The following is a 25924-nucleotide window of genomic DNA, read 5'->3' as shown; positions in this document are numbered from 1 at the left end:
CAAATTGGCAGAAGAGTATGACTGGTGTTACTTGAAGTGACTGGGGAAGGCTTCAGATAAAAGAAACCCCTCAACTAGAAACTCTGGAATGTAGTTTTAAGCAAGTTTCCAGATTTCAACAGATGATTTGCCAACAACTCTCCTCCTCCCACTGTCAACCCTCCCAATGATACGCTGTTACTCATATAAGATGGGCAATCATTTCCCAGACTGGAAAGCCACCTAAATCAATAGCTTTAAAGGTGTTTGAGCTAGAAGGCCAGGGTTCAAATCCCACCTGCTCCAGAGGTGTGTACAGTCTTTGCTCTGTACCTGCAAGGGTTCCATTCCTGAGAACCCCCATAAATGACAACATTTGACAGCGCAAAGCTTGTTAAAAATAGGTTAAAAATTGCAGATTTGCAAATATTGCCTGCGGATGTTGATTTTTTTGGTGTGGATAGGTGAATTCACAATTCGTGATTTCATGGATACAGAGAATTTACAGTAATAACATCTCAACATGTTGATTAGAAAATATTTTTAAGGTGTGTGCTGATTGCCTTGCCAGAAGTACTTCCAAATAACATGTGGAAAGCCACTTAAAATGAACACTGCATCAATGCAGCTTCCAATCATGTCAAATAATAACATGCACAACAGAGTTATATTTAATTGAGCACTCTAATTTGATCAACTTATAATGGAAATTTACATATCATTTCTTTCCTGGCAGCCAGAATTTGCCATTCAAATTGAAATTTAAAATGATACACACACTTACATTAAAAATAGCCAAAAAAGGCAAGAATGAGTAAGGGAATAAGGATTTCTGGGTACCACATGATCCCTACAATGAATATATTGCACCTATGTCAAGGTGAACTCTATACATCTCAAATATTCAAGTTAATGGGATGTCAAAACTGAATGATAAACAGAAATAACCTAGTACAATCAAAGTAGTAATGTTAGTTGTGAGCATATATCTCTTATACCAATTAAAAATCAATATCAGGAATAATGGGCCTGTCATAGCAAAGGGACAGCAAACAACACAGAAATATGCAAAAGCAACAGATATTTCAATGGCAGTTACCTTTGACATGTTATTAAATCACTTCAAGTTGTCAGTTCAAAATAAATATCAAGGATCACTTGATTTAGCAGGTAAACCAAGCGCTTACTTTTCCTTTTTTTGTCCCAATCTGTATTTATGATTGGACAAAAGCATTCAAAATTCTAAAATTGTCCATTCATAATTTATATTTTTGGTGCTTTGTTTTTGTAAATGCTCATCAAGGCAGTTAACATTCTTTTTAATATGAAGAGGTGATACTAGATTATTGATTAGATTAATGAAATACTCACTTGTGTTTGAAGAACATTTTTCTTGTCATTTGTAGGTAGATCTTTGGTTGACCATGTTTTTTGTGATGTGATGTTCAGAGGGTAAGTGCTTATTGTTCTTTCATTTTGCAGTGCTCTATTATGAACTAGCATGCCAACTGGCTTGTTTGGCATGGATGCAGCTGAATAACAGAAAATGAACAGTCTATGTAGTGTACAAGCAATTTTGGAACATATTCTTATATTGCTTAGATTAGCTAGGGAACCACTGATCAGAAATAAAAGTTATGCTAATGGGTAATGCTCAGCAATATGTCGATGTCAACCTATGTTCATTGGTAACATTCCTCCTTCAGTCAAAAGGCTATGAGTTAAAGCTCCACTTGAGAAACCTGAACAATTAATCTAGCCAGAAATTTCAGTGCAGCCCTGGAAAAAAATGTTGCACCACTGGAAGTACAATTTCCAAATATAAAAATTAACTGAGGCCCTACCTCAGGCAGACACAAAAGATCTTACAGCAATATTCAAGAAAAAGGAGAGTTCTCCCAGTGTACTGGCTGGCATTTATCAACCATGACTTAAGGTTGTATGATTATTTGGTCACTTGTAAAGTTCTATGCCTGGGTTTCTGAAAAATGCATATTGGGGGTTATTCCTAAATTGCCATAGTGACTACAGTTCAAAGGTACTTTGTTGATTTTGAAATGTGTTATATTGTACTGATAGTAAAATATTTAATTCTGAATATTGGATGATGTCATGACTGTTAATCTTATCTAGGATAGTAGTACCAGTGCTAAAGTATTTCTCAGAACTTTCTCAAAATACCAGAGTTCTCATGCCTGATTACTATCTGATGATTCCTAAGATAATTAGCTGAAACTTGACATTTGTTTTTTGCGCTTTTAAAAAATGGAATTGTAGACAGATTTTGTACGGTAAGTCGATACATAAAAGCTCATGGATAATTGGTCTTGGTCTAAATTTCTTGTAAACTTTCTTATTCTTTAAATTTTGGTTTGCTGGTGCGATGTTATAACATTTTCAAAGGGAAATAATAGATTTCATAGAATTCCTACAGTGTGGAAACAGGTCCTTTGGTCCAACAGGTCCATGCCAGCCCTCTGAAGAGTAACCACCCAGACCCATTCCCCTACCTTAATCATTCTACATTTACCCCTGACTAATGCACCTAACCAACACATCACTGAACACTATGGGCAATTTAGCATGGCCAATTTACTTATTTTTGGATGTATAATCCTTAAGATAATGCAGCCACAGTTGATCCACTTACTGCTCAAAGGTAGCAAAATATGCAGATTTCTCATGAATTCAAGCACTGTTAAGAAAAAAAACTCATTGAATGAATACAACTGAAGGTACACAAATTAACCCACCTTCAATCTCTCGCTCACGAAGTTTGCGAATGGCAGCTCTAATCAGTTTACGTTCTGCATATTCACCTGCATTTCGAAGCTATTGAAGCACAAAGAAAATCAAAGTTAATTGTTTATACTGCTGAGACCTAAACAATTTTTTTTTGCATTGCAAGATTTTTGTAATGCCATGTATGTCTCTGTTGTAATTTAGGTTATCCCAAAAACCATTTCAGGCAAGGTAACAGTACATATTTCTTAGCACCACATCGACTAAGGGAAAATCCCACTCTTACCATTCAAACAAAGTTTTTCCTGAATAAAGCTTAATATGACTTATCCTGACCGTGGTTACAAAATTATGAAAAATCTGAAAGATATTTTTTTAACAAGGGTCAAAAATCAAATACTAGCATCTGTTGATAAACAGAAATCTCCATGGAGGTTCAATGCTGGAATCTGTACTAGAGATCACAGCAGGTCAGACAACATCCATAGAGAGAGCAAGCTAACCTTTCCAATCCAGATGACTCTTACGAAGAGTCTAGATGGCTCTGAAGAGGAGTCATCTAGACTCAAACCGATAGCTTTTTCTGTCTCTCTGTCTGACCCAGTGTGATCGCCAGCATTTGTTTTCAGAAAGCTCCTTGGCCCATATTCATTGCTTTCAGAAATCTCCTTGGCCTGTAACTTAAGTTTTCTTAGAGACAAGAATCTAATTCTTTTAAATTTCCAAATGGATTCAAACTTAGGTTGGGTTGTCGTGCTAAGTGTGTGTGGAGGGAAGGAGCAGGAGTGAGGAGGCAATTGTCTACATTTGCACTTAGTCAACTATCCAGTAAAGTACACAAGGCAGTTATTTACATCCACAAGCAGTTGTACACGAAGGTGCGCATGATATTGCCCATTATGCTTGAGGTCTTCCAAAGCAGAGATACATCATCACACAAGAAATAATTTAATTTGATTCAAGTCCCCTGTACATTTTTGTTCACTCTGTTGCAGTTCATTACTGTTGTGTCTTTAAGAAGGTGGCATTCATGAATAAAAATCTCTGGTTAATTAAAAAAAACTTAGTCCAAAGAGACATAGTAATCCTTTGAGGGAACAAATAGAAGTCGGTGCATTAGAATGTGATACGAACTATTTAAGAGTCACAGCAACTTGTATATACAAAGTTACAATTCATCCAGGGGAACCCCATGTGTCAGTTCAACAGTACCAAATTGTGGATCACAGCACCAGTTGGGATCACCGGAACAGCTAACACGGTCCCAAGCATCCCATCCTGCAAGACTGTCTCAAGCAGTGTTCAGCCCTTCCTCTTGCCAGACTCATTTCTCTCTCTCTCTCTCTCAGCACTGGTCTCCTGCCTGTGGCTGATTCACTGTGTATCAAAGCTCAGCCCAACCACAAATTTGATGGCCATGCCTCTGAAGCTGAACTGCAGCCTGTTGAGCCCAAACACAGAACAACCTCTGCTCCATTATCAGTTCCCTCCGGATAACAACCTGCATTTTTGCTGCTACCTAGCAAAAGTCTGTGAGCTGGAGCAGCTTGGATGAAATAATAGACTGGTGAAGACGAAATATAATCTTTGTAAATACAAATTTTTAAAAATGATATGTTGATCAATAAGTAAAACTTTATTAATGTAAACTTTATTGTTTACATTGAACAAGTCAAGTTTCTTAATAACAGCATAATGACAGAAATGGTTACCCCAACTCAAAGATGACTGTTGCAGATATATTTCTTCAAGAGTGTATTTTTCTCTTGTCACCAATGAAATAACTCCACAGAGGCCAGTATCACATCACCAAGACACCCCTCATTTAGGAGAAAGAGAAGAATATATATGCTGGAGAAGTCAGAGTCGAAAAGAGTGACACTGGAAAAACACAGCAGGTCAGGCAACATCCAAGCAGCAGTGGAGTCGCCATTTCGGGCATAAGCCCTCAATCAGGAGAGTTTGTGGAGAGTTCTTGAGAATGATACAACTCTCTCAGAGTGAACAGGATGACTGAAACTCCTGTTTATTTTTGTCAGTAGGGCATCCTGATTGGACCAGATTAACAGCCTCAGTCAGGAATTTCTATGAGGTCCACCTAGATGACCTCAATATAATCATGGCAAAATTTTCAGTTAATCAGGGAGCGCTGACATTTATTCATGATAGGTTGGTCATCCCTGACAAACCTCATTGAATTTTTTGAAAAGATGGTTAAGGTATTAGACAGGTTTACTGATTATAACTTTTGATTATAACTGGAACAAAGTCTCACAGTACCGATGTCTTGTGAACAACTTACTTTGAGACCTGGTAGCGCTTGTGGCTGACTCTTTCAGACCTCCAAGCAATGCCCTTCCATACCCACTACACACTGACATTAGAACATATGATAAAGTTTTAAGATCATTCATTGACAAACTCCACAAGCCTGGCAGCATCTGTACATAAAAAGCAGAGTTAATGTTTTGGATCCAGTGATGTCTCCACAGATGCTGCCAGACGTACTGGTTCAGTTACCGCTGACTCTAGTAAAAGGCTTGGCCCAAACTTGATGAAAGAAAATCAGTTAAGAAAGATTCACCTAAATTGGCTCATCATTCCTCGATTACAAAATGGCTACCTGAATGAAGTCCTAATTTTTTTCCCAGAAACCTTTCAGGAAGGTCTAGGAACTATCAAAGGAGCCAAAGCCACCTTGCATGATGACCAGGCAGCAATTCCACTATTCTGCAATGCCCGCCCAGTAACATTTACCTTACAGGCAAAAGTATTTGCAGAAGTCAGTAGACTGGAAAGGGAAGGAATCATCAAACCGGTCTAGTTTGCAGAATCTGTGTGGGGACTTCAAACAAATGGTAAACTGCATTTTGTGGCTGGATAAATATCCAATCCATCGCATAGAGGAATTATACGCAAAGGTGGCAGTGGGGGATCTGTCCTTCACAAAGCTGGACATGAGCCACTGTATTTGTAATTGCAGTTAAATGAGGATTCCCAGAAGTACATTACTACAAATAACCATAAGGGTTTGTACCGTTATACAAGACTACCATTTGCAGCCTGTGCAATTTTTCAGCAGACAATGGAAAATATTTTACAAGGTCTACCCCAGGTCACCATACATCTAGATGACATGCTAACAATAGGGAGGACCAATAGGAAACACTCCGAGAACTTGGACACAGTCCTTAGACACTTCTCCCATGCAGGCATAGGCCTTAGATACTCTAAGTAACTTACTTGGGTTACAGAGTCGGCAGGTTTGGCGTACGCCCATTGGAAGATAAAGTGAGTTCAACTAACCAGCTGCCATGTCCGTACCAGAACTTAGGTCTTTCCTTGGGCTAGTGAACTATTATGGAAATTTCAGACATAACCTGCCCTCCTTCTTGGTATTGTTGCATCAACTTTTTAAAAAAAGGGTCAGACTCAGAAATGGTGTCTTAGCTTTCAGGGAAGTGAAGAAATACCTCTAAAGTGTTTGCATCTAAGATCCCAAGTGAGATTTAGTATTGGCATGCAATGCCTCCCTGAATGGCGACAGGGTCACACATTCGGCCCACTGTATCCATGACCAGCATACACTAATCTCATTTACCTGCACTTGGTCCATAGCCTACTATGTCCTGGTATTAAGTGAGGTCTGCAGATGCTGGAGATCAGAGCTGAAAATGTGTTGCTGGTTAAAGCACAGCAGGTTAGGCAGCATCCAAGGAACAGGAAATTCGACGTTTCGGGCCAGAGCCCTTCAGAAGGGCTCTGGCCCGAAACGTCGAATTTCCTGTTCCTTGGATGCTGCCTAACCTGCTGTGCTTTAACCAGCAACACATTTTCAGCTATGTCCTGGTATTTTCAGTTCTCATCAAAATGCTTCTTAAAATGTTGCACGAGTATCTGCCTCTACCATGCTCTCAGGAAACATGTTCCATATATCTACCACCCTCTAGATGAAAAAAAACTTTTCCTGAGATTGCCTTTAAACGTCCTCAGATTCTCCCCTAAATCTCTCCCCTCCCATTAAATTTTTGGCCTCTGGTCTTAGACAATGTCTGCCATTGGGAAGGATTCCATAATAACTTACCAGCCCAAGGAAAAGCCCAATTCCCACAATTTACTCTGTCTATGCCTTTCACAATTTTACATACATCAATCAGATCTCCCCCCCACACCCCCAGACTCGTGTGCGCAAAGGAAAACAAGCCCTTTTGACACTGTTGAAAGTAGTGACCCTGTTACGATCTAAGACTAAGTTGGACAGGTCACTGAAGATAAAGAGGATAAAAGACTATGTGAACATGTGATTAGGATGACTTTCTTGAAAGATAAACACAGATGTGCGCAGATTGAACTGAACACCTTATTTTCTTGGTATAATTTTCTTAAACTACCTTCAATTGTTTTGAAGAATCACAGTGGAATTTGTGACATTTCCACCCTGCCCGCCGACTCCCACAAAAATGTTTTTTATAATCTTTACCATTGGGCTAGTAGAAAATCTAGCTGTTTGTCCACATCCTAGCTTTTTGGAAACCATGCCAATTTTAATTAGGATCTTTCTTTTCCAAAGTTATTAAAGCATATCAGGCAAAGTAGGCTATGTATTAAGCTGCAGATCTGCTATGACTTCACACTTAATGGTGGAAAAATTCATGAGGCTAAATGATCAAACCTTCTGTATGTCACTTATACTAATTGGCAGAGAAGGCTTGTGGAATCAACTGTCTGAGTCCTGCACTTACTTTTTAAAATTTCTTGAGTTCATGATTCTTAAAGCATCTCCAGCCTAACTTTTCTCAGTCCCCAATTTGATCAAATGACTTGGGAACAAATCACAGAAGCAACAAGCTATAGTCAGACAATCCCAAAAACCAATGGTTTATGTCAGATTCTGCAATCCTGCAAACATTGGTAAAATTTTGGGGAGGAATTAAATATGTAACAGAGAAAGGAGGAGTGAATGATAATGAGCATCCCCTCTAAACATCAATGTGAAAATCCAGAATGCAAATGCAAAGGCAAATCTGAAGCAGTTGCAATCAACTTCATTCAGAGCGACTGAATTCTTCCCAATCAAGCTTATCAACAATTACTCAACATTTCATTTGCTAGTCATCAACATATTTGATTCACTCTATATGATAAGGAAACAGGTGAGCAGAGAGATAATGAGACCTATCAATATTCCAACTATCATACTGCAAGCTTGTGCACAAGTAATATCGAACTGAACTCAAGAGCATGAGCACTCTGCTTTCTTGGATAATAATATTAATCTTATCCAAACTTTGTGACCAGCCTAACAATAACTGGATTGAATTATACATTCCAGACCGGCTGTTGGTATGAGCGTGGTTTCCTTGCAGAACAAATCAGAAATGTTCTCCAGTCCAACTGTGTTGCAAACTAATGAAGTCCAATTTGTTGGCACATAAGTCCATGAATATTTAAACTAATAAAATGTTGAGCTGACCAATGTAGGCAAACTGGTTTCTTAAAAGGCTGAGGATAACCAATTAACTTGCATCAATAGTTGACGGAGGAATTTAAGTTGTATTTATACTAATGTAAGCCAATGTACGGACCCCAAAAATGGAGATTCTAAGTCTTCCAAATGCTCACCCTACAAATTGGAATGTTAAGAAAACTGAAAAGCTGTATACATTATCAACGGACTGAAGAAATAATATTGCTCACCATGGCTGTTAACTCATCAATGTCATGGATTGACTCCAGTTTCCCTGAAAGAATATCCAAAGACCGTTTCTGATCGTCTTCTTGTCTGTAAGATTTGACAAAACAAATTCAGAAAGAGAGAAATGAAAGCATTATAATGCACTTCATTCAACATTAATACAATTTAGCAGATCTCCACTGCACTTCTTAATATATGGACAGATATGGACATGATACTTATAGGAAGGGTATGCAATATATAGACTCTTAAAATTTTACAGTATTATGAAGATGCTTCATATTTATATTGTTTAAAGAACTTAAGTTTTGAAGGATTATGGAAATAAATTTATTTCAGGTTTTACAGAAATACCCAGAGTGGATTCTTTTTAAGAGGCTAGTGAAAGTTTATTAGGACATTGGAGATTATTTTTATAAAGGCCCCCTGTAAATTACATGACTAATTATAATGACTTACTTTGCAGTAGCCCCTACCAGGGTTATTTTGAACAGTGACTGGCTTGGAGAGTTTTTTTTAATATCTGGCTCAGTTGGAGGAAAACCTGCTGAGGATAAGTAGCTCAGCTGATCTCACCCATTTCTGAAAGGAAAATACTTGCAGAGTTCAGAGTAAAACTTATTTACTCTTTTAAAAAGGTGATTGAAAAGTATTTTGAGATTGTAATTTCTGAGTAAACTGTGTCTGCAAGATTTCAGAACCAAAAACATGATTAATGACTTGATACATGGGTCAGAACCCCAGAGAAACAAATTTGAGAAAATGATAAGATTTATCCTTGTGTCTTCCAGATAACCCACTGACCAAAGAGGTATGTTTTCAGAAAGCTAAAATCTGCAAATAAATCTTTTTTCTCTTTTCCTGAATAGAAAGTTTAAATAGGAAAATTAAAGGGAAAAGCATTTATATTTCTATATTACTGTTTTCTGGAGTCTGTTCAGTTGGGGTTCTAGCCTATGCACCAAATCACTAATCATGTTTTTGGTTCTGAAATCTTGCAGACAGAGTTTACTCACTAACTTGATTGAGTTTATTGAGAAAGTGACAAAGACGATTGAAGAAGGCAGATCAGTGGTCTACATGGATTTCAGTAAGGCTTTTGTCAAAGTTCCACATCGAGTCATAGAGATGTACAGTACAGAAACAGACCCTTCAGTCCAATTCGTCCATGCCGACCAGATATCTCTACCCAATTAGTCCCACCTGCCAGCACCCGGCCCATATCCCTCCAAACCCGTCCTATTCATATACCCATCCAGATACCTTTTACATGGTGCAATTGTACTAGCCTCCATCACTTCCTCTGGCAGCTCAATCCATACACGTACCATCCTCCGCATGAAAAAGTTGCGCATTAGGTCTCTTTTATATCTTTCCCCTCTCAACCTAATCTATGCCCTCTAGTTCTGGACTCCCCAACCCCAGGAAAAGACTTTGTCTATTTATCCTATCCATGCCCCTCATGATTTTGTAAACCTCTATAAGGTCACCCCTCAGCCTCCGATGCTCCAGGGAAAACAGCCCTAGCCTGTTCAACCTCTCCCTATTGCTCAAATCCTCCAACTCTGGCAACATTCTTGTAATTTTTTTCTGAACTCTTTCAAGTTTCACATCTTTCTGATAGGAAGGAGACCAGAACTGCACATAATATTCTAAAAACTACCTAACCAATGTCCTGTACAGCCGCAACATGACCTCTCAATTCCTGTACTCAACACTGACCAATAAAGGGTAGCATACTAAACGCCTTCTTCACTATCCTATCTATCTGCGACTCCACTTTCAAGGAGCTATGAACATGCACTCCAAGGTCTCTTTGTTCAGCAGCATTCCCTAGGACATTACCATTAAGTGTATAAGTCCTGCTAAGATTTGCTTTACCAAAATGCAGCACCTCGCATTTATCTAAATTAAACTCCATCTGCCACTTCAGTCCACTGGCCCATCTGATCAGGATCCCACTGTAATCAGAGGTAACCTTCTTTGTTGTCCACTACACTTCCAATTTTGGGGTCATTTGCACACATACTAACTATACCTCTTGCGCTCACATCCAAATCATTTATATAAATGAAAAAAGTAGTGAACCCAGCACCGATCCTTGTGGCACTCCACTGGCCACAGGCCTCCAGTCTGAAAAACAACCCTCCACCACCACCTTGTCTTCTACCTTTGAGCCAGTTCTGTATCCAAATGGCTAGTTCTCCCTGTATTCCATGACATCTAACCTTGCTAACCAGTTTCCCCATTGGGAATCTTGTCAAATACCTTACTGAACTCTATATAGATCACATCTACCGCTCTGCCCTCAATTCTCTTTGATCCTTCTTCAAAAAACTCAATCAAGTTTCCGAGACATAGTTTCCCATCCCTAACCAGTCCTTGCCTTTCCAAATATGTGTACATCCTGTCCCCCTATTCCTGAGATGCTGCCTAACCTGCTGTGCTTTGACCAGCAACACATTTGCAGCCTCACCACAATTTGCCCACCATCGACATCCAGCTCACTAGTCTATAGTTCCCTATAGTCCTTACCACCTTTCTTAAAACAGCAGCACCACATTAGCCAACCTCCAGTCTTCCAGCACCTCATCTATGACTATTGAGGATACAAATATCTCAGCAAGAGACCCAGCAGTCACTTCCCTAGCTTCCCAGAGTTCAAGGGTACACCTGATCAGGTCCTGGGGATTTATCCACCTTTACCCATTTCGAGACATCCAGCACTTCCACCTCTGTAATATGGACATTTTGCAAGATGTCACCATCTATTTCCCTACAGTCTATATCTTCCATTTCCTTTTCAACGGTAAATACTGATGCAAAATACTCGTTTAGTATCTCCCCCATTTTCTGTGGCTCCACACAAAAGCCACCTTGCTGATCTTTGAGAGGCCCTATTCTCTCCCTAGTTACCCTTTTGTCCTTAATATATTTGTAAAAACTCTGGATTCTCCTTAATTCTATTTGCCAAAGCTATCTCATGTCCCCTTTTTGCCCTCCTGATTTCCCTCTTAAGTATACTCCTACTGCCTTTATACTCTAAGGATTCACTCGATCTATCCTGTCTCTGCTTCCTTCTTTTATTTAACCAAACCCTCAATATCTTTAGTCATCCAGCATTCCCTATACATACCAGCTTTTCCTTTCACCCTAACAGGAATATACTGTCTTTGGATTCTCATTATCTCATGTCTGAAGGCTTCCCATTTTCCAGCCATCCCTTTACCTGCGAACATCTGCCTCCAGTCAGCTTTTGAAAGTTCTTGCCTAATATAAGGTAGACTGGTTAGCAAGGTTAGATCACATGGTATACAGGGAGAACTATCCATTTGGATACAGAATTGGTTCGAAGGTAGGATATGGAGGGTGGTAATGGCGGGTTGCTGTTTTGACTGGAAGCCTGTGATCAGTGTTGTGCCACAAGGATTAGTGATGGGTCCTCTGCTTTTTGTCATTTATATCAATGATTTAGATGTGAATATAGGAGGTACAGTGAGTAAATTTGCAGACAACACCAAAATTAGCAGAACGCATCAACTCCCCCTCCCAGTCCGTCAAGGACACGCAGGTCCTGGGCCTCCTCCACTGCCAAACTGTTATCACCCAATGCCTGGAGGAGGAACACCTCATATTCCTTCTTGGGATCCTACAAACACAGGGGATAAATGTAGATTTCAACAGCTTCCCTCTTTTCCCCTCCCCCCACATTATCCCAGTCCCAAGCCTCCAACATGGCACCGCCCTCCGGACCTGTCCATCACTTTCATCCACCTTTCGCTTTCTCAGAAACCTTTCCCCAAACCCCACCCTCTCCCATTTATCTCAGCCTGACCCATAAGCCTCATTCCTGATGAAGGGTTTATGCCTGAAACGTCGATTCTCATGCTTCTCAGATGCTGCCTGACCTGCTGTGCTTTTCCAGCAGTATACTCTTAATGCTGAACATAAATCCAAACTAAGCTAGTCCCACCTACCTGTTCCTGGCCTATTTCCCTCCAAACATTCCTATTCATATATCTATCCAAATGTCTTTTAAACTTGTAATTGTACCTGCATCCACCATTTCCTCTGTAAGTTCATGCAAACCACCCTCGACCTATCCTGTTTCTGCTTCCTTCTTTTATTTAACCAAACCCTCAATTTCTTTAGTCATCCAGCATTCCCTAAACCTCTGTACAGTAAATTTGCCTCACACGTCTTTTTAAATCTCTCTCCTCTCACCTTAAAAATGTGTCCACAAGTCTTGACATCTCCCAGGCTAGGGGAAAGACAACTACCAGTAACTCCATCTATTTCTCTCGCTATTTTATAGATTTCTATCAGGTCACCTCTCAACCTCCTAAGCTCCAGAAAAAGAAAGTCCCAGCCTTTCTTTATAAACCAGTCCTGCCATACCTGTCAACATCCCGGTAAACCTCTTCTGAACCCTCTCCAACTTGATGATATCCTTCCTGTAACTGGGTAGTCAAAACTGGACACAGTATTCCACAAGAGGCCTCACCAAAGTTCTGTACAATCTCAATATGACTTGCCAACTCCTATACTCAAAGAAGTGAGCACTGAAGGCAAGTATGCCAAACACCGTTTTAACCATCCTGTCTATATGTGACATAAACTTCAAAAAATTATGTACTTGAACCCAGGTCCCTCTGGAGGAAGTTACTAGAATGATTGATGATGACAGAGCAACAGACGTTGTTTATTTGGATTTTAGTAAAGCCTTTGACAAGCTTCCACATGGTAGATTAATTAGTAAAGTTAAGTCACATGGGATTCGGGGTAAGCTTGCCAATTGGATACATAATTGGCTTAATAACAGGAGACAGAGTAATGGTAGAGTGTTGTTTTTCCAGACAGGAGGCCTGTAACCAGCTGTATTCCACAGAGACTGGGTTCTGGGTCCTTTTTCTTTTTTTTTGTTATTTATATAAATGATGTGGATGAGAATATAGAAGGCATGGTTAGTAAGTTTGCAGAACACACCAAAATTGGTAGCATAGTAGACAGTGAAAAAGGTTTTCTAAGATTACAAAGCGATCTTAACGGTTTTTCTCCCCACCATCAAGTCACCCATTGTATTTTTCATTGATTATTCACCACCACTAAATATTCCATGTTTTTCAATTGCTTAATTTATATGCAAAGGCCTTTAAGGGTAATGTAGCTCTCCAAATGTAGGAGAGAAAGGGAGCAGGCTAAATCAAAATGAAGTTGAACGAGAAAATAGAAATCAGCTCTATTTTTAAAGAAGTACGGAAATGTCAACCAAACGGTGTTTCCCACCACAAAGTTCCTGTTCCAATTTTCACCTATTAACCACGACTGTTAACTCACCCATGTTTCCTATTGTTCAATTTACATGCAGAGCCCATTAAGACCAATGCAATTGTAAAAGGTGAAGAAGAGAGCTAAATCAAAGTTACAAAGTTAAAGCACTCTATCCTCTCCAGTTGCCAACTTGCTCAAAAAGCATCAAGAGTATTGATAGACACTGTGCGCTGTCTCTTCAATTACACCCAAGTATGAGTGTAGCTTTGGAGAGAACCAAGCTCTTACATACAAAGTTTTATGGGCATCACTGTCCACTGTCTCTTAATAGGTAGAGGATAGAGAGATACTTAGATAGGATTAGTTTAGAACAGAATGATGGTCAACACAGAAATGGTGGGCTGAAGGGCCTGTTTCTGTGCTGTATTGTTCTATGTTCAAAGTTAAATTGGTTGATTAAAAATATCATAGGATTAAAGTTTTTGATTGTTGTGGAATTTTACTCACACTTTCTTGCAAAATAACTCTAATTAGGATGTCAAGCTGAAAGTGCCTTTTAATTTGATGTTTCTAAAACCAGCTACAACACAAATGATCAATAGTGACTTCCTTTTCTTCATTGTCTCCCATGCATACACATACTTTTGCTAAATGTTCACAAGTTCCCTTGAATTATCTCTTTCTTAAACCTGCCATCAAGTATTTTGAATAATTTTGAAAAAATCAGTGTATAATTGGAAGCTGAAGAAAAATGTTCTAGCAGTTTGATGAACTAAAAGTATATCCTAGATAAATAAAGCATATGGCACAAATCTGCTTTAAATCAAAAGTCAGTGTGGTTAAACTTAGCACTGTATTCTTACTTATGATTAATTATTTAAAAATGAATAAATTTAATATTTCCTACATTATCATAACATTTCATGTCTATTTGAATAATTACTTTAATTCATCCTATACCATCTTACCAACTTCTCATTCCCATCAACCACCATCAGGTCACCTCTATCTCCAACTTTGCCATCTTACACAGCCATAAGAACTCAATCAGCATCATAATTAGAGCTTTCTCAATCATTTCCTCACATCACCTCTACAAACTCTTACATCTGCCCTAAAACACACCATTTATCACTTCCAATTTCCCAAAAATATACCTAAATTCCCTTATGTGTTTGATAGCACAAGAATCTTGTCACTGGACTTTCTCCTTGATTCATTTATCAAGTTGCTGCAAAGTTGTCCCACCTTTTAGTTCATTCCTATCAGCTCCATCAACTGTCAAGAATCTTGACATAACTCAGGACACAGCAACTTGCTTGACTGGTATCACATCCGTTAATATCCATTCCATCCACCACCAACAAAATTGTCTGCCATCACAGCGCTCTACATTAGACCAAATAAGATAAAAGGTACTTACAGCTTGATACTCTAATTAGAATTCTCTTTCTCAAGAAAATGTAAGTAAAATTCCACTACAAATCGAAAACTTTTAAATCATGTGATATTTTTAATCAACCTGCTTAGCTTCGAACATAGAACAATGCAGCAGAGGAACAGCCACCATTCAATAGACAGAGGTGAAGGGTCATACATCCACAAGAGGCATGGACCAACAGAAATATTCACAGTATGCAAACAGCCTTGATTGTACAAAGATGAGAAGAACAAACAGTATAGTACTGTGAAGGAATCAATTTCATCGTAAGGTAATCTCTGCTATCTATGCGCAATGCTACCTACCATCATCACCTATGCGTGTGTGTGTGTGTGTGTGTGTGTGTGTGTGTGTGTGTGTGTGTGTGTGTGTGTGTGTGTGTATATATATATAGCAAAGAGATAACAAGCAATATGCTAAATATCATGAGAATTGTACACATCTAACCAAAACATAATCATTGGAGTGAAGGAACAAATAGTTCAACATCACACCCATATGACATGGTTACAAAGTCTGGTCAATTGATGACCAGAATGCTTCAATGTTTTTGAAGCATAGACAACACCTCAGAAAAACCTTCATTCAAATTTTCTTCTTGTGAGTCAAATATTTCATGTTAAATAATTCTGTAGTTGCCAATGATTATGTTCCATGTGAATTACTAACTTGTGCATGTATTCATGTTAGGCTATAATGATTATATGAAAAAGGTATGATTACTGAAATAGTTATGACAGGAAGTGATGCATGTCGATTGATGCAGTAGCTACCTTAGTCAGTTGGTACAATGAGCAGCAACACAGGTTGACCAACTGTCTGGTGTTTTAAAGGATTGTCTTTATTTTGACTACTTGTCCTGTGAGCCTTAAGCAGACTTTTTATTCTTTATTTCAAGGAAAGCCTGTGCGACACTAATCCTTCAACTCCTAAGGGTACATTTGAGTGATTTGTGCAGGAGTGCAAGGGAGTGATCAGTCAGCTGAGAGATGATATCATTGTGATTTAACAAACTGAATTCTCGTTTATTTTCCTTATGCCAAACCCCCCATTCCTGCAGAAGCAAAATGAAACATGTAAATAAGTGTGGAAAATAGCAAGAAGGAAAACTTTAAATGAGAGAAAGTTAGTTCTGGACAGGCTGTCAGATGGGAGAACAGTGGCAGATGGAGTTTAGGGCTGTAAAATTTGAAGCGATGCAATTTTGTAGGACTATAAGGCAAGGAATCACATGATGCGTATTATTGAGATTAGTGGGGCCTTTTGGGATTTTTCAATCTGAATGCCTGTCATCTATTTTGTTTATATTTAGCTGGAACAATATTATTCATCTCCATCCTAACCTGGAACTATATAGTGTTCCTTCACAGTCACTGGGTCAAAATCCTGGGACTTCTTCCCTAACAGCAGAGTAGGTGTGTCTACACCAAATGGACTGCAGTGACCAAATACAACAACTCACCATTGCTTTTTCAAGGTTAACTATGGATGGACAGTAAATGCTGAATAAAAAAGTCCACTTCAGTGGACATTAATTGCTCAGTTAAGGCCTTAATTGGTTCCCACTGGCATGTTGGTTAGCCAATCCCATTGCTGAAACAAAAACAGACAGTGTGCTGGAAAAACCCGCATGACAGAATTTGCTGATACAATTGCAGTGAAGACAGGGGCTGGCAAGAAGGCAATGTGCAGCAAACATTACGAATGCTGGAGAAACTCAGCAGATTTTGTAGCATCTGTGGAGAAAAAATAGAATTAATATTTTGAGTCCAATATAACTCTTCTTCAGAACAGTTCTTTAAAATTACAACAGTTGTCAAATCTCGTGACCCCTTGTACTAATACATATTAGAACAACATTTCTCTGGAATTTAGAGTGAAACGTAACTAGAGCTCAACAGGTTACAGCTGGTCACTTTTAAAACATTGGCACTGTTCTTATTCTTCACTAATTTATTTTAAACATGTTGAAAAGTCTGTGTTATCACAGATGTGTAATACTGTTTTTGCCAAGAATTATATGCTCCGTGTTTGGTCCCAAGCATGGAATTTAGCTTCTTGGAGGCTTGGCCTTGATTCAAGGGTCCATTTGTCCCTCTAAAGTTTGTAGTTCCAATTATCTTACTTTTGAAGTCTATTCATTCTAATTGCTAATAGTCCAAAAGTTTATAGGTCTCGTCCCAAAATTTAAACAAAGTTCTGATTTGTTGCTCCTTCATCTGAGTGGCTACTTTTAGAGTCATACAGTCATACAGCACGGAAATGGACCGTTCGGTTCAACCAGACCATGCCAAACATAATCCCAAACTAAGCTAGCCCCACATGCCTGCTCCTGGCCCATATCCTTCCAAACCTTTCCTATTCGTGTACTTATCCAAATGCTTTTTTGAACATTGTAACTGTATCAACATCCACCACTTCCTCAGGAAGTTCATTCCACACATGAACCACTCTAGAAACTTTGCCCCTCATGTCTTTTTAAATCTCTCTCCTTTCACTGTAAAAATATGCCCACTACTCTTGCGATCCCCCGTCCTAGGGAAAAGACAACTACCATGATTCCATCTATCCCTCGATATCTTATAAACTTCTATCAGACCGCCTCTCAACCTCCCACACCTCACTGAAAAATGTCCCAGCCTATCCAGCCTTTCTTTATAACTCAACCTTTCCATACCTGGTAACATCCTGGTAAATTTCTTCTGAATCCTGTTCAGCTTAATAATATCCTTCCTATAACTGGGTGATCAGAACAGGACACATGAATTCCCAACTCCAATTCTGAAAAGGCCTAAGCAATGAAGGCAAGTGTGCCAAACACCTTTCTAACCAGCTGTCTATATGTGATACAAACTTCAAAGAATGATGTACCTGAACCCCCTAAGTTCTTCTGTGCTACAACACTACCCAAGACCCTATCATTAATTGTATAAGTCCTGCCCTTATTTGTTGTACCAAAATGCAATATCTCAGATTTATCCACATTAAACTCCATCTTCATGCATAAGCCCACACAAATAGCTTCACTAGACAAGCTATCATTGGAGTTCAATTCTATCTTCAGAAGCAACACTTTTCAGCAGGGATCACACACTTATTTTCTCTCTCTCTAATAGAGGCAAACTCAGGAAATACAATGCTTCCACTAATGCCAGTTGCGTTAGCACAAAGACTTTCTAAGCCTTGGGAATTTTGTATAGCCAAGGTCCACATCAGGAAGGAAGTTTACTTACTGAGGGAACTGCACAAATGAGATTTGCATATCTGGTACTAGAAAGAGCAAGAAGGAAGTTTCTATATATAGGAAACACCAATGTACAAGTCCCTGCTCCATAAATTAGTATTCATTTAAAGCCATAAATATTATAACTTACTGCTGTACTGCATATAACCTTACCGTTGACGATTTTCTTTGTTTTCATGGTGTCCATTTGCTCTTTCAGAACGAAAGCGTTTGGAAGATAGTGCTTCCTCCATCCCTTTCAGTTCTTTCCTCCTCAGCTCACATATAGTGGAACGAATAAGTCTCCGCTCATCTAAGTCATCAGTCACTTCAAGCTGTTTTGGGTAAATAAAAGAAAATTGCGTTTAGGTTCAAGCTTTTTACATAAAACTATTGATATTCAATTCAAGTCAGCGAGTAATATACAGAAGCAGAATTCTACAGATGTTGAAAATCTTAAATGAAAACAAATAAATCTGGACACGTTCAAGAGGTCGCAGCAGTATTTATGAAGAGAGAAAGAAGTAATGTTTAAAGTCAATGACATTCTATCAGATTCATAAAGTGTGGCTTATGCCCGAAATGTCTACTCTCCTGTTCCTCGAATGCTGCCTGACCTGCTATTGTTTTCCAGTGCCACAAGTTTTGACTCTGATCTCCAGCATCTGCAGACTTCACTTTCTAGCAGAACAGAGTGAAATCAAGCCTCCAGTTCTAAAATCTGCTTTGCAAGTGAGTAAAAATACCAAAAACCTAAAATGAAACCAATTAATTGCTACTTCCACACCATAAGACAAGAAAATATATGGAAAAAAATCTAATTTTGTAATGACTAGAATGTCTGGATAAATGTGAGGCGATACACTTGGACAGCACAATTAAGACAAGGAAATATATGACCCAAGGAAATATATCTTTGGGAAGCACCAAAGATCAAAGGACTTTGGTATGTGGATATCCCAATCTCAAGATATCAGGACAGATAGATAAAGTGGTCAAAAAGACATATGGTATACTTGCCTTTATTAGTCGAAGCATTGCATTTAAGAGCAGGGATGTTATGCTGGAATTATATTAACTATGGCCTAACCAACAGTTTATGTGCAGTTCTGGAATGCACATCACAAGACACAAGTCCTATTACTGGAGAGGATGCAAAGGAGATTAACCAGGATGTTGCCTGAGCTACAGAGTTTCAGATATGAACAGAGATTGGACAGACTGGGGTTGTTTTCCTGAAAGCGGAGGAGATTGAGCGGGAGGTGATTGAGATATATAAAATGATGAGGAAGTAGATAGGGTTGACTGGAAGAAACTTTTCCCATTGATGGAGGGTTCAATGACCATCGGGTATAGATTTAAATTGAAGAGCAGAAGGTTTAGAGGAGATGTGAGGAAAAACATTGTTACCTGGGTTGGTGGGGAGCTGGAACTCACTGCCTATAAAGGGTGTTATAGACAGAAACCCTTGTAACATTTAATAAGTATTTAGATTTGCACTTGTGAATACCAAGGCATGCAAGGCTTTGGGCCAAGTGCTGGAAAATAGGATTAGAACAGTTAGGTAATTGTTTTTGACTGAAGCAGACTTGGTTGGACAAAGGGCATTTTTTCTGCACTGTAGACCTCAATGACTAGTGTAGAGATTGTAACTAGGTCAGCCAGGTGGACCTCACAGAATGAGTTAACTAATTGGGCCATTACTCTGGTCCAATTGGGGAGGCCTGGCTGACAGATCTAAACAGAAGTGTCTTGGTGATTTGTTAGCTCAGTTGGCTGAACAGCTCATTTGCAACAAAGTGATAGCAACAGTATGGGTTCGCTTCACACATTGGTAGAAGTTAGCATAAAGATTCTGCCTTCTCAATCTTGCCTCTCATCTGAGATGCAGTGACCTTATGGTTAAAATCACCCCACCAGTCATCTCTGTATGTCAATGTGGTATTCTGGGACTATGGTGCCTTTACCTTTACTTTAAGGAGCCCTCTTGTCAGCCCTTCAGGCCTATTCCTGAACTGAGAGACCGGGTACAAGTCCCACCAGCTCTAGAGGTGTTTACAGAGGAACCTTGCTTATCCAAAAATCAGATTATCCGAAGGAGATCTCGAGGTCCCGATAGAAACATTACATCAAAGATGTGTTTCCAACAGTCATTGTGTCTTTTGTCTACAGTGATTAAAAGAGGCACCGTCTCCAAATGACTGACTACCCGCGCTCTCTCTCTCTCCCCACACTTTCCCTGGGGTTCTACAGAAGGTTGCATCCTATAGCCCCCATCCCCAGATAATCACTCCAACATTGTACAGGGCAAATATGGAACCTGTCAAAAAGTTGCAGTAAAAGGTTGTGTGTGGGGCTGTAGCTGTATGTGTGTGCACACACTTTTTGGAGATTTGGTGGTATACAGTCCAGCTACCCTGGAGAGGGGGCAGAGTTGGACAGGTTTGGGGAGGCAGGGATTGGATGGGGTTGGGAGGGAGGGGGCAGGCGTGGAACAGTGCTGAACAGGGTTGAGGGGGCGGGGACAGTGTTGGACGGGGTTGGGGGGGCAGGGTCGATGTTGGATGGGGTTGTGGGGCGGGGCAGGCGAGGTCAGTATTGGATGGGGTTGGGGGGCAAGGGCAGCATTGGACAAGGTTGGGAGCAGTGTTGGACGGAGTTGGGGGGCAGGGGGCAGCAATGTTGGACGGAGTTGCAGGGAAGGTGTTGGACAGGTTTGGGGGGTGTATGCAGGTGCGGGGCGGTGTTGGACAGGGTTGGGGGGGCAGTGGCAGTGTTAGACAGGTTTGGAGAGGCAGGGGATGGCATTGGATGGGATTGGGGGGCACAGGGGTGGTGTTGGACAGGGTTGAGGGTCAGGGGACGGTGTTGGACTGAGTTGGGGCAGGCGGGGTGTGGTATCAGACGGGATTGGGGGTAGGCAGGAGGTGGTGTTGGACTGAGTTGGGGCAGGCAGGGTGTGGTGTCGGATGGGGTTGGGAGTGGTGTTGGATGAGGTTGGGGGCAGTCTTTCGCGCACTGTGTGCTGCTGCTGCTAGTCTCCTGAACAGGGGGCAGACTTTAAAAGCTCCGAGCCCCAGTGGAACGGCATTTAATTGATTAACTGAATGATCGATTATCCGAATGAAACAGTGACTGCCCATCTCTTTCGGATAAATCAAGGTTCCCCTGTAATAATATTCCTGAACAGGTTGATCAGATAAATAGGTTACATTTTCAGGTTCTATTTAATGAAGAGAGCTAGCTCTGAGGAAGCTGGATCAGTGTCAAGGGCTCTCACCTGTTAGTAAAGGGGATCTAGTGCTAGGATACTGGCTTCTATGTCTTTATTTCAATGGCAACAAAAGTACACATCTAAAGAAATTCACTCAAGTCATGTTTGAGTTGGGGTAAGCATTTTTGGCGCTATGCCATTATTTGGGATGTTTAACTCATTCAACCCTGCTATTTGGAAAGAATGAGTTAAGTTTTCTGGGTAAATGACATCCTGGCAAATAAAAAGCAACCAGTAATTCTTCTGACAGCTTGAGTACCTACAGCTTTTTTGGTGATCAAGCCTAAATATCCCTGAGGCACCAGATACTAAAATGTTGTGGTTCTATTCGCCGAGCTGGAAGTTTTTGTTGCAAACGTTTCGTCCCCTGGCTAGGCGACATCATCAGTGCTCTGGAGCCTCCTGCGAAGCGCTTCTTTGATGTTTCTTCTGGTATTTATAGTGGTCTGTCCTTGCCGCTTCCGGGTGTCAGTTTCAGCTGTCCGCTGTAGTGGTTGGTATATTGGGTCCAGGTCGATGTGTTTGTTGATGGAGTTTGTGGATGAATGCCATGCCTCTAGGAATTCCCTGGCTGTTCTCTGTCTGGCTTGCCCTATGATAGTAGTGTTTTCCCAGTAGAATTCATGTGGCTTGTTGTCTGCGTGTGTGGCTACTAGGGATAGCTGGTCGTGTCGTTTCGTGGCTAGTTGATGTTCATGTATGTGGATTGTTAGCTGTCTTCCTGTTTGTCCTATATAGTGTTTTGTGCAGTCCTTGCATGGTATTTTGTAAACTACATTAGTTTTGCTCAACTACAACCACAAGGATGCCAAGACAGCTGACTTCCTAGCAACACTAGAATGTACACTCAGGAACAATGGACTGACAGAAGGGACACAACAAACAGTGAGACAAATGGTCGTACCTATGATGATAAGAAAAAGACAAACACATAACCTCAACACCAAGGAGAGGGAAGCACTGAAAGCACTAAGAAACGATAAGAACATAATCATACTACCAGCAGATAAAGGCAGAATGACGGTCATCCTAGACAAATCAGATTACATCAAGAAAGCACAACAACTACTCGCAGATACCAACACCTACCAAATGAAGGATTCTGACCCCACACCACAACTCACCAATAGAATAAATAACACACTAAGGAATCTACAAAAAAACGGACAGATAACCAAAGCTGACCTACAAAGAATAAAACTGGAAAGCAACAACACCCCCAGATTCTATGGACTACCCAAAGTACACAAACCAGACATCCCACTCAGACCCATAGTATCACTACCAGGGACACCAGCATACAAACTGGCCAAAGAACTACAACAGAAACTGAAACACCTGGTCAGCGGATCCAAACACTCCATACAATCAACACAGGAATTCTTGGACGTCATCAGGAATACACACACAGACAAAGAAGAAACCATGATCTCATTCGACGTGACGGCACTGTTCACTTCGATTGACAAAACCCTAGCCAGAGAAACAATAGCCAACCTACTGGACATACAGAACAGAAAACAGGAGGCAGAACCTATCAACAAAGACAGCATACTTAAACTACTGGACTTATGCCTCACTACACACTTTACATTCAACAATCAGATATACGAACAAATCAATGGAACACCCATGGGATCACCAATCTCGGGACTCATAGCAGAGGCAGTTATGCAAAGGTTAGAACAAACAGCCCTACCACAAATTCAACCCAAACTCTGGGTCAGATATGTCGATGACACGTTCGTAATCATCAAAAACACGGAAATAGAAAAAACACACCGGATCATCAACGCCACACTCACAGGAATCCGATTCACGAGAGAAGAAGAAAAGGATAGCCAACTCCCATTCCTAGACGTGATAGTACAGAGAACACCGAACGGAGAATTCACCACAAGGGTACACAGGAAAACAACACACACAGACCAAGTCCTAAACTATGAAAGTAACCACCCCAACACACACAAACGAAGCTGCATCAGGACACTATTCAAAAGAGCCACAACACACTGCAGTACACCAGAATTGCAAAAAGAGGAAGAGGAACACCTATACAAGGTATTCGCCAAAAACGGATACCCACGCAACTTTATCAACAGATGCCTAAGAGACAGACCACGGAACGAGGACATGCCACAACCAAAAGGACTAGCCACACTACCATACATCAGGAGCGTTTCACAACTGACAGCCAGACTACTGCGACCCTTAGGACTCATAATGGCACACAAACCAACAGCCACGCTCAGACAACAACTCACTAGAACAAAGGACCCGATACCCAACATGAGCAAAACTAATGTAGTTTACAAAATACCATGCAAGGACTGCACAAAACACTATATAGGACAAACAGGAAGACAGCTAACAATCCGCATACATGAACATCAACTAGCCACGAAACGACACGACCAGCTATCCCTAGTAGCCACACACGCAGACAACAAGCAACATGAATTCTATTGGGAAAACACTACTATCATAGGGCAAGCCAGACAGAGAACAGCCAGGGAATTCCTAGAGGCATGGCATTCATCCACAAACTCCATCAACAAACAAATCGACCTGGACCCAATAAACCAACCACTACAGCGGACAACTGAAACTGACACCCGGAAGCGGCGAGGACAGACCACTATAAATACCAGAAGAAACATCAAAGAAGCACTTCGCAGGAGGCTCCAGAGCACTGATGATGTCGCCTAGCCAGGGGACAAAACGTTTGCAACAAAAACTTCCAGCTCGGCGAACAGAACCACAACAACGAGCACCCGAGCTACAAATCTTCGCACAAACCTTAGATACTAAAATGTTTCATGAGTTGACAATTCTAGTTAAGGAATATTACAACCCCAAGTCTCCTCTAATTCTGAGAAAATATCAGTTTTACGCAGCAGTTGGAGAACCGGTGGAGTCTGTATTGGGATTTTTTGACTCGATTAACGTGACTAGCAGACACGTGACTTTGGTTTAACCCTTAAATGAGATGCTGAGAGACCGTTTAATTTCTGGGATTAATGATGTAAACATGAAAATGTGTCTATGAGCTCAAACAAAACTGGACTTCAAAGAGGCACTACAACTGGCTTGATCATGAGAAAATGCTGCAAGTGGAGCCTGGTCAGAGCATTGAGTCCAGAAGTTGGGAGGTCATGTTGCAGCTGTACGGGACATTGGTTAGGCTACTATTGGAATATTGCATGCAATTCTGGTCTTCTTCTATCGGAAAGATGTTGTGAAACTTGAAAAGATTTAGAAAAGATTTACAAGGATGTTGCCAGGGTTGGAGGATTTGAGCTATAGGGAGAGTTTGAATAGGCTGAGGCTGTTTTCCCTGGAGTTTTGGAGGCTGAGGGGTGACCTTATAGAGGTTTACAAAATTATGAGGGGCATGGATAGGATAAATAGACAAAGTCTTTTCCCTGGGGTGGGGGAGTCCAGAACTAGAGGGCATAGGTTTAGGGTGAGAGGGCAAAGATATAAAAAAAGAGACCTACAGGGCAACTTTTTCACACAGACAGTGGTACATGTATGGAATGAGCTGCCAGAGGAAGTGGTGGAGGCTGATACAATTGCAACATTTAAAAAGGCATCTGGATGGGTATATGAATAGGAAGAGTGTGGAAGGATATGGGCCGGGTGCTGGCAGGTAGAACTAGATTGGGTTGGGATATCTGGTCGACATGGACGAGTTGGACCAAAGGGTCTGTTTCTGTGCTGTTTCTAAGACTCTGTATGAGTTGCAGGGTATACCATTGGAACTGGACACCCATTGTCAGTCCAACTGAGCTTGAGGAACACCGCTTGAGTGAAGGCAATTGCATAACCTCACTCACGACATTGTCTGATCAGACAGACTCTAGGTCAGCCCGTAGCAAAGCCCTATAACAAAGAGAAGCCTCAGCCAAACCTTTAAAATTTTCTCGAGGATCTGAGCCGGCAAGCTATTGTAATTGTTGCCGGAATGCAGACTCAAGGCAGTAAAAAAAAAAGTGTCCCACTCAACCTAAATTGAATAAGAGAATTCATAAGAGTGCACACCCTGGAAAGTCCACTTGCAACAGGTTTAGAACACTTAAATTGCTTAGCAACGTCCTAATCTGAACCAAAGTAAACATCTGATTAAACGATCATCCGGTTCTAATGGAGGTTGATATTGGCACAGCCATTTCAATGACTGTAGTACCAGTCTTTAAGGAAATTCACTCTGGACTCCAATCCTTATGTTTGTGCAAGACTTCCGCTACACTGAGAACCTATAGTGGGGAACTTTGACAGATTAAGGGCACAACTTCA

At 40.6% G+C, this 25924-nt stretch overlaps 1 protein-coding gene across 4 annotated transcripts in view; it reads right to left on the bottom strand.

Annotated features, from left to right (window-relative positions):
- smtnb (smoothelin b) overlaps window positions 1-25924 on the bottom strand; it is a 354299-nt gene that overhangs the window by 242273 nt on the left and 86102 nt on the right. For all 4 annotated transcript variants that reach the window (XM_060843540.1, XM_060843539.1, XM_060843542.1 and 1 more), the window contains exons 2-5: window positions 18526-18686; window positions 8419-8503; window positions 2733-2811; window positions 1351-1511 (exon numbers count right to left, since the gene is read on the bottom strand). In XM_060843540.1, coding sequence (XP_060699523.1) covers window positions 1351-1511; window positions 2733-2811; window positions 8419-8503; window positions 18526-18686 — 486 coding nt within the window. The remainder of the gene's footprint in view (window positions 1-1350; window positions 1512-2732; window positions 2812-8418; window positions 8504-18525; window positions 18687-25924) is intronic.

Source organism: Hemiscyllium ocellatum, chromosome 24 (assembly GCF_020745735.1).
Source record: "Hemiscyllium ocellatum isolate sHemOce1 chromosome 24, sHemOce1.pat.X.cur, whole genome shotgun sequence".
NCBI classification, from domain to species: Eukaryota; Metazoa; Chordata; class Chondrichthyes; order Orectolobiformes; family Hemiscylliidae; genus Hemiscyllium; species Hemiscyllium ocellatum.
The sequence above is the reverse complement of the archived record's forward strand: the minus strand, read 5'-3'. Positions and strand labels throughout refer to the sequence as shown.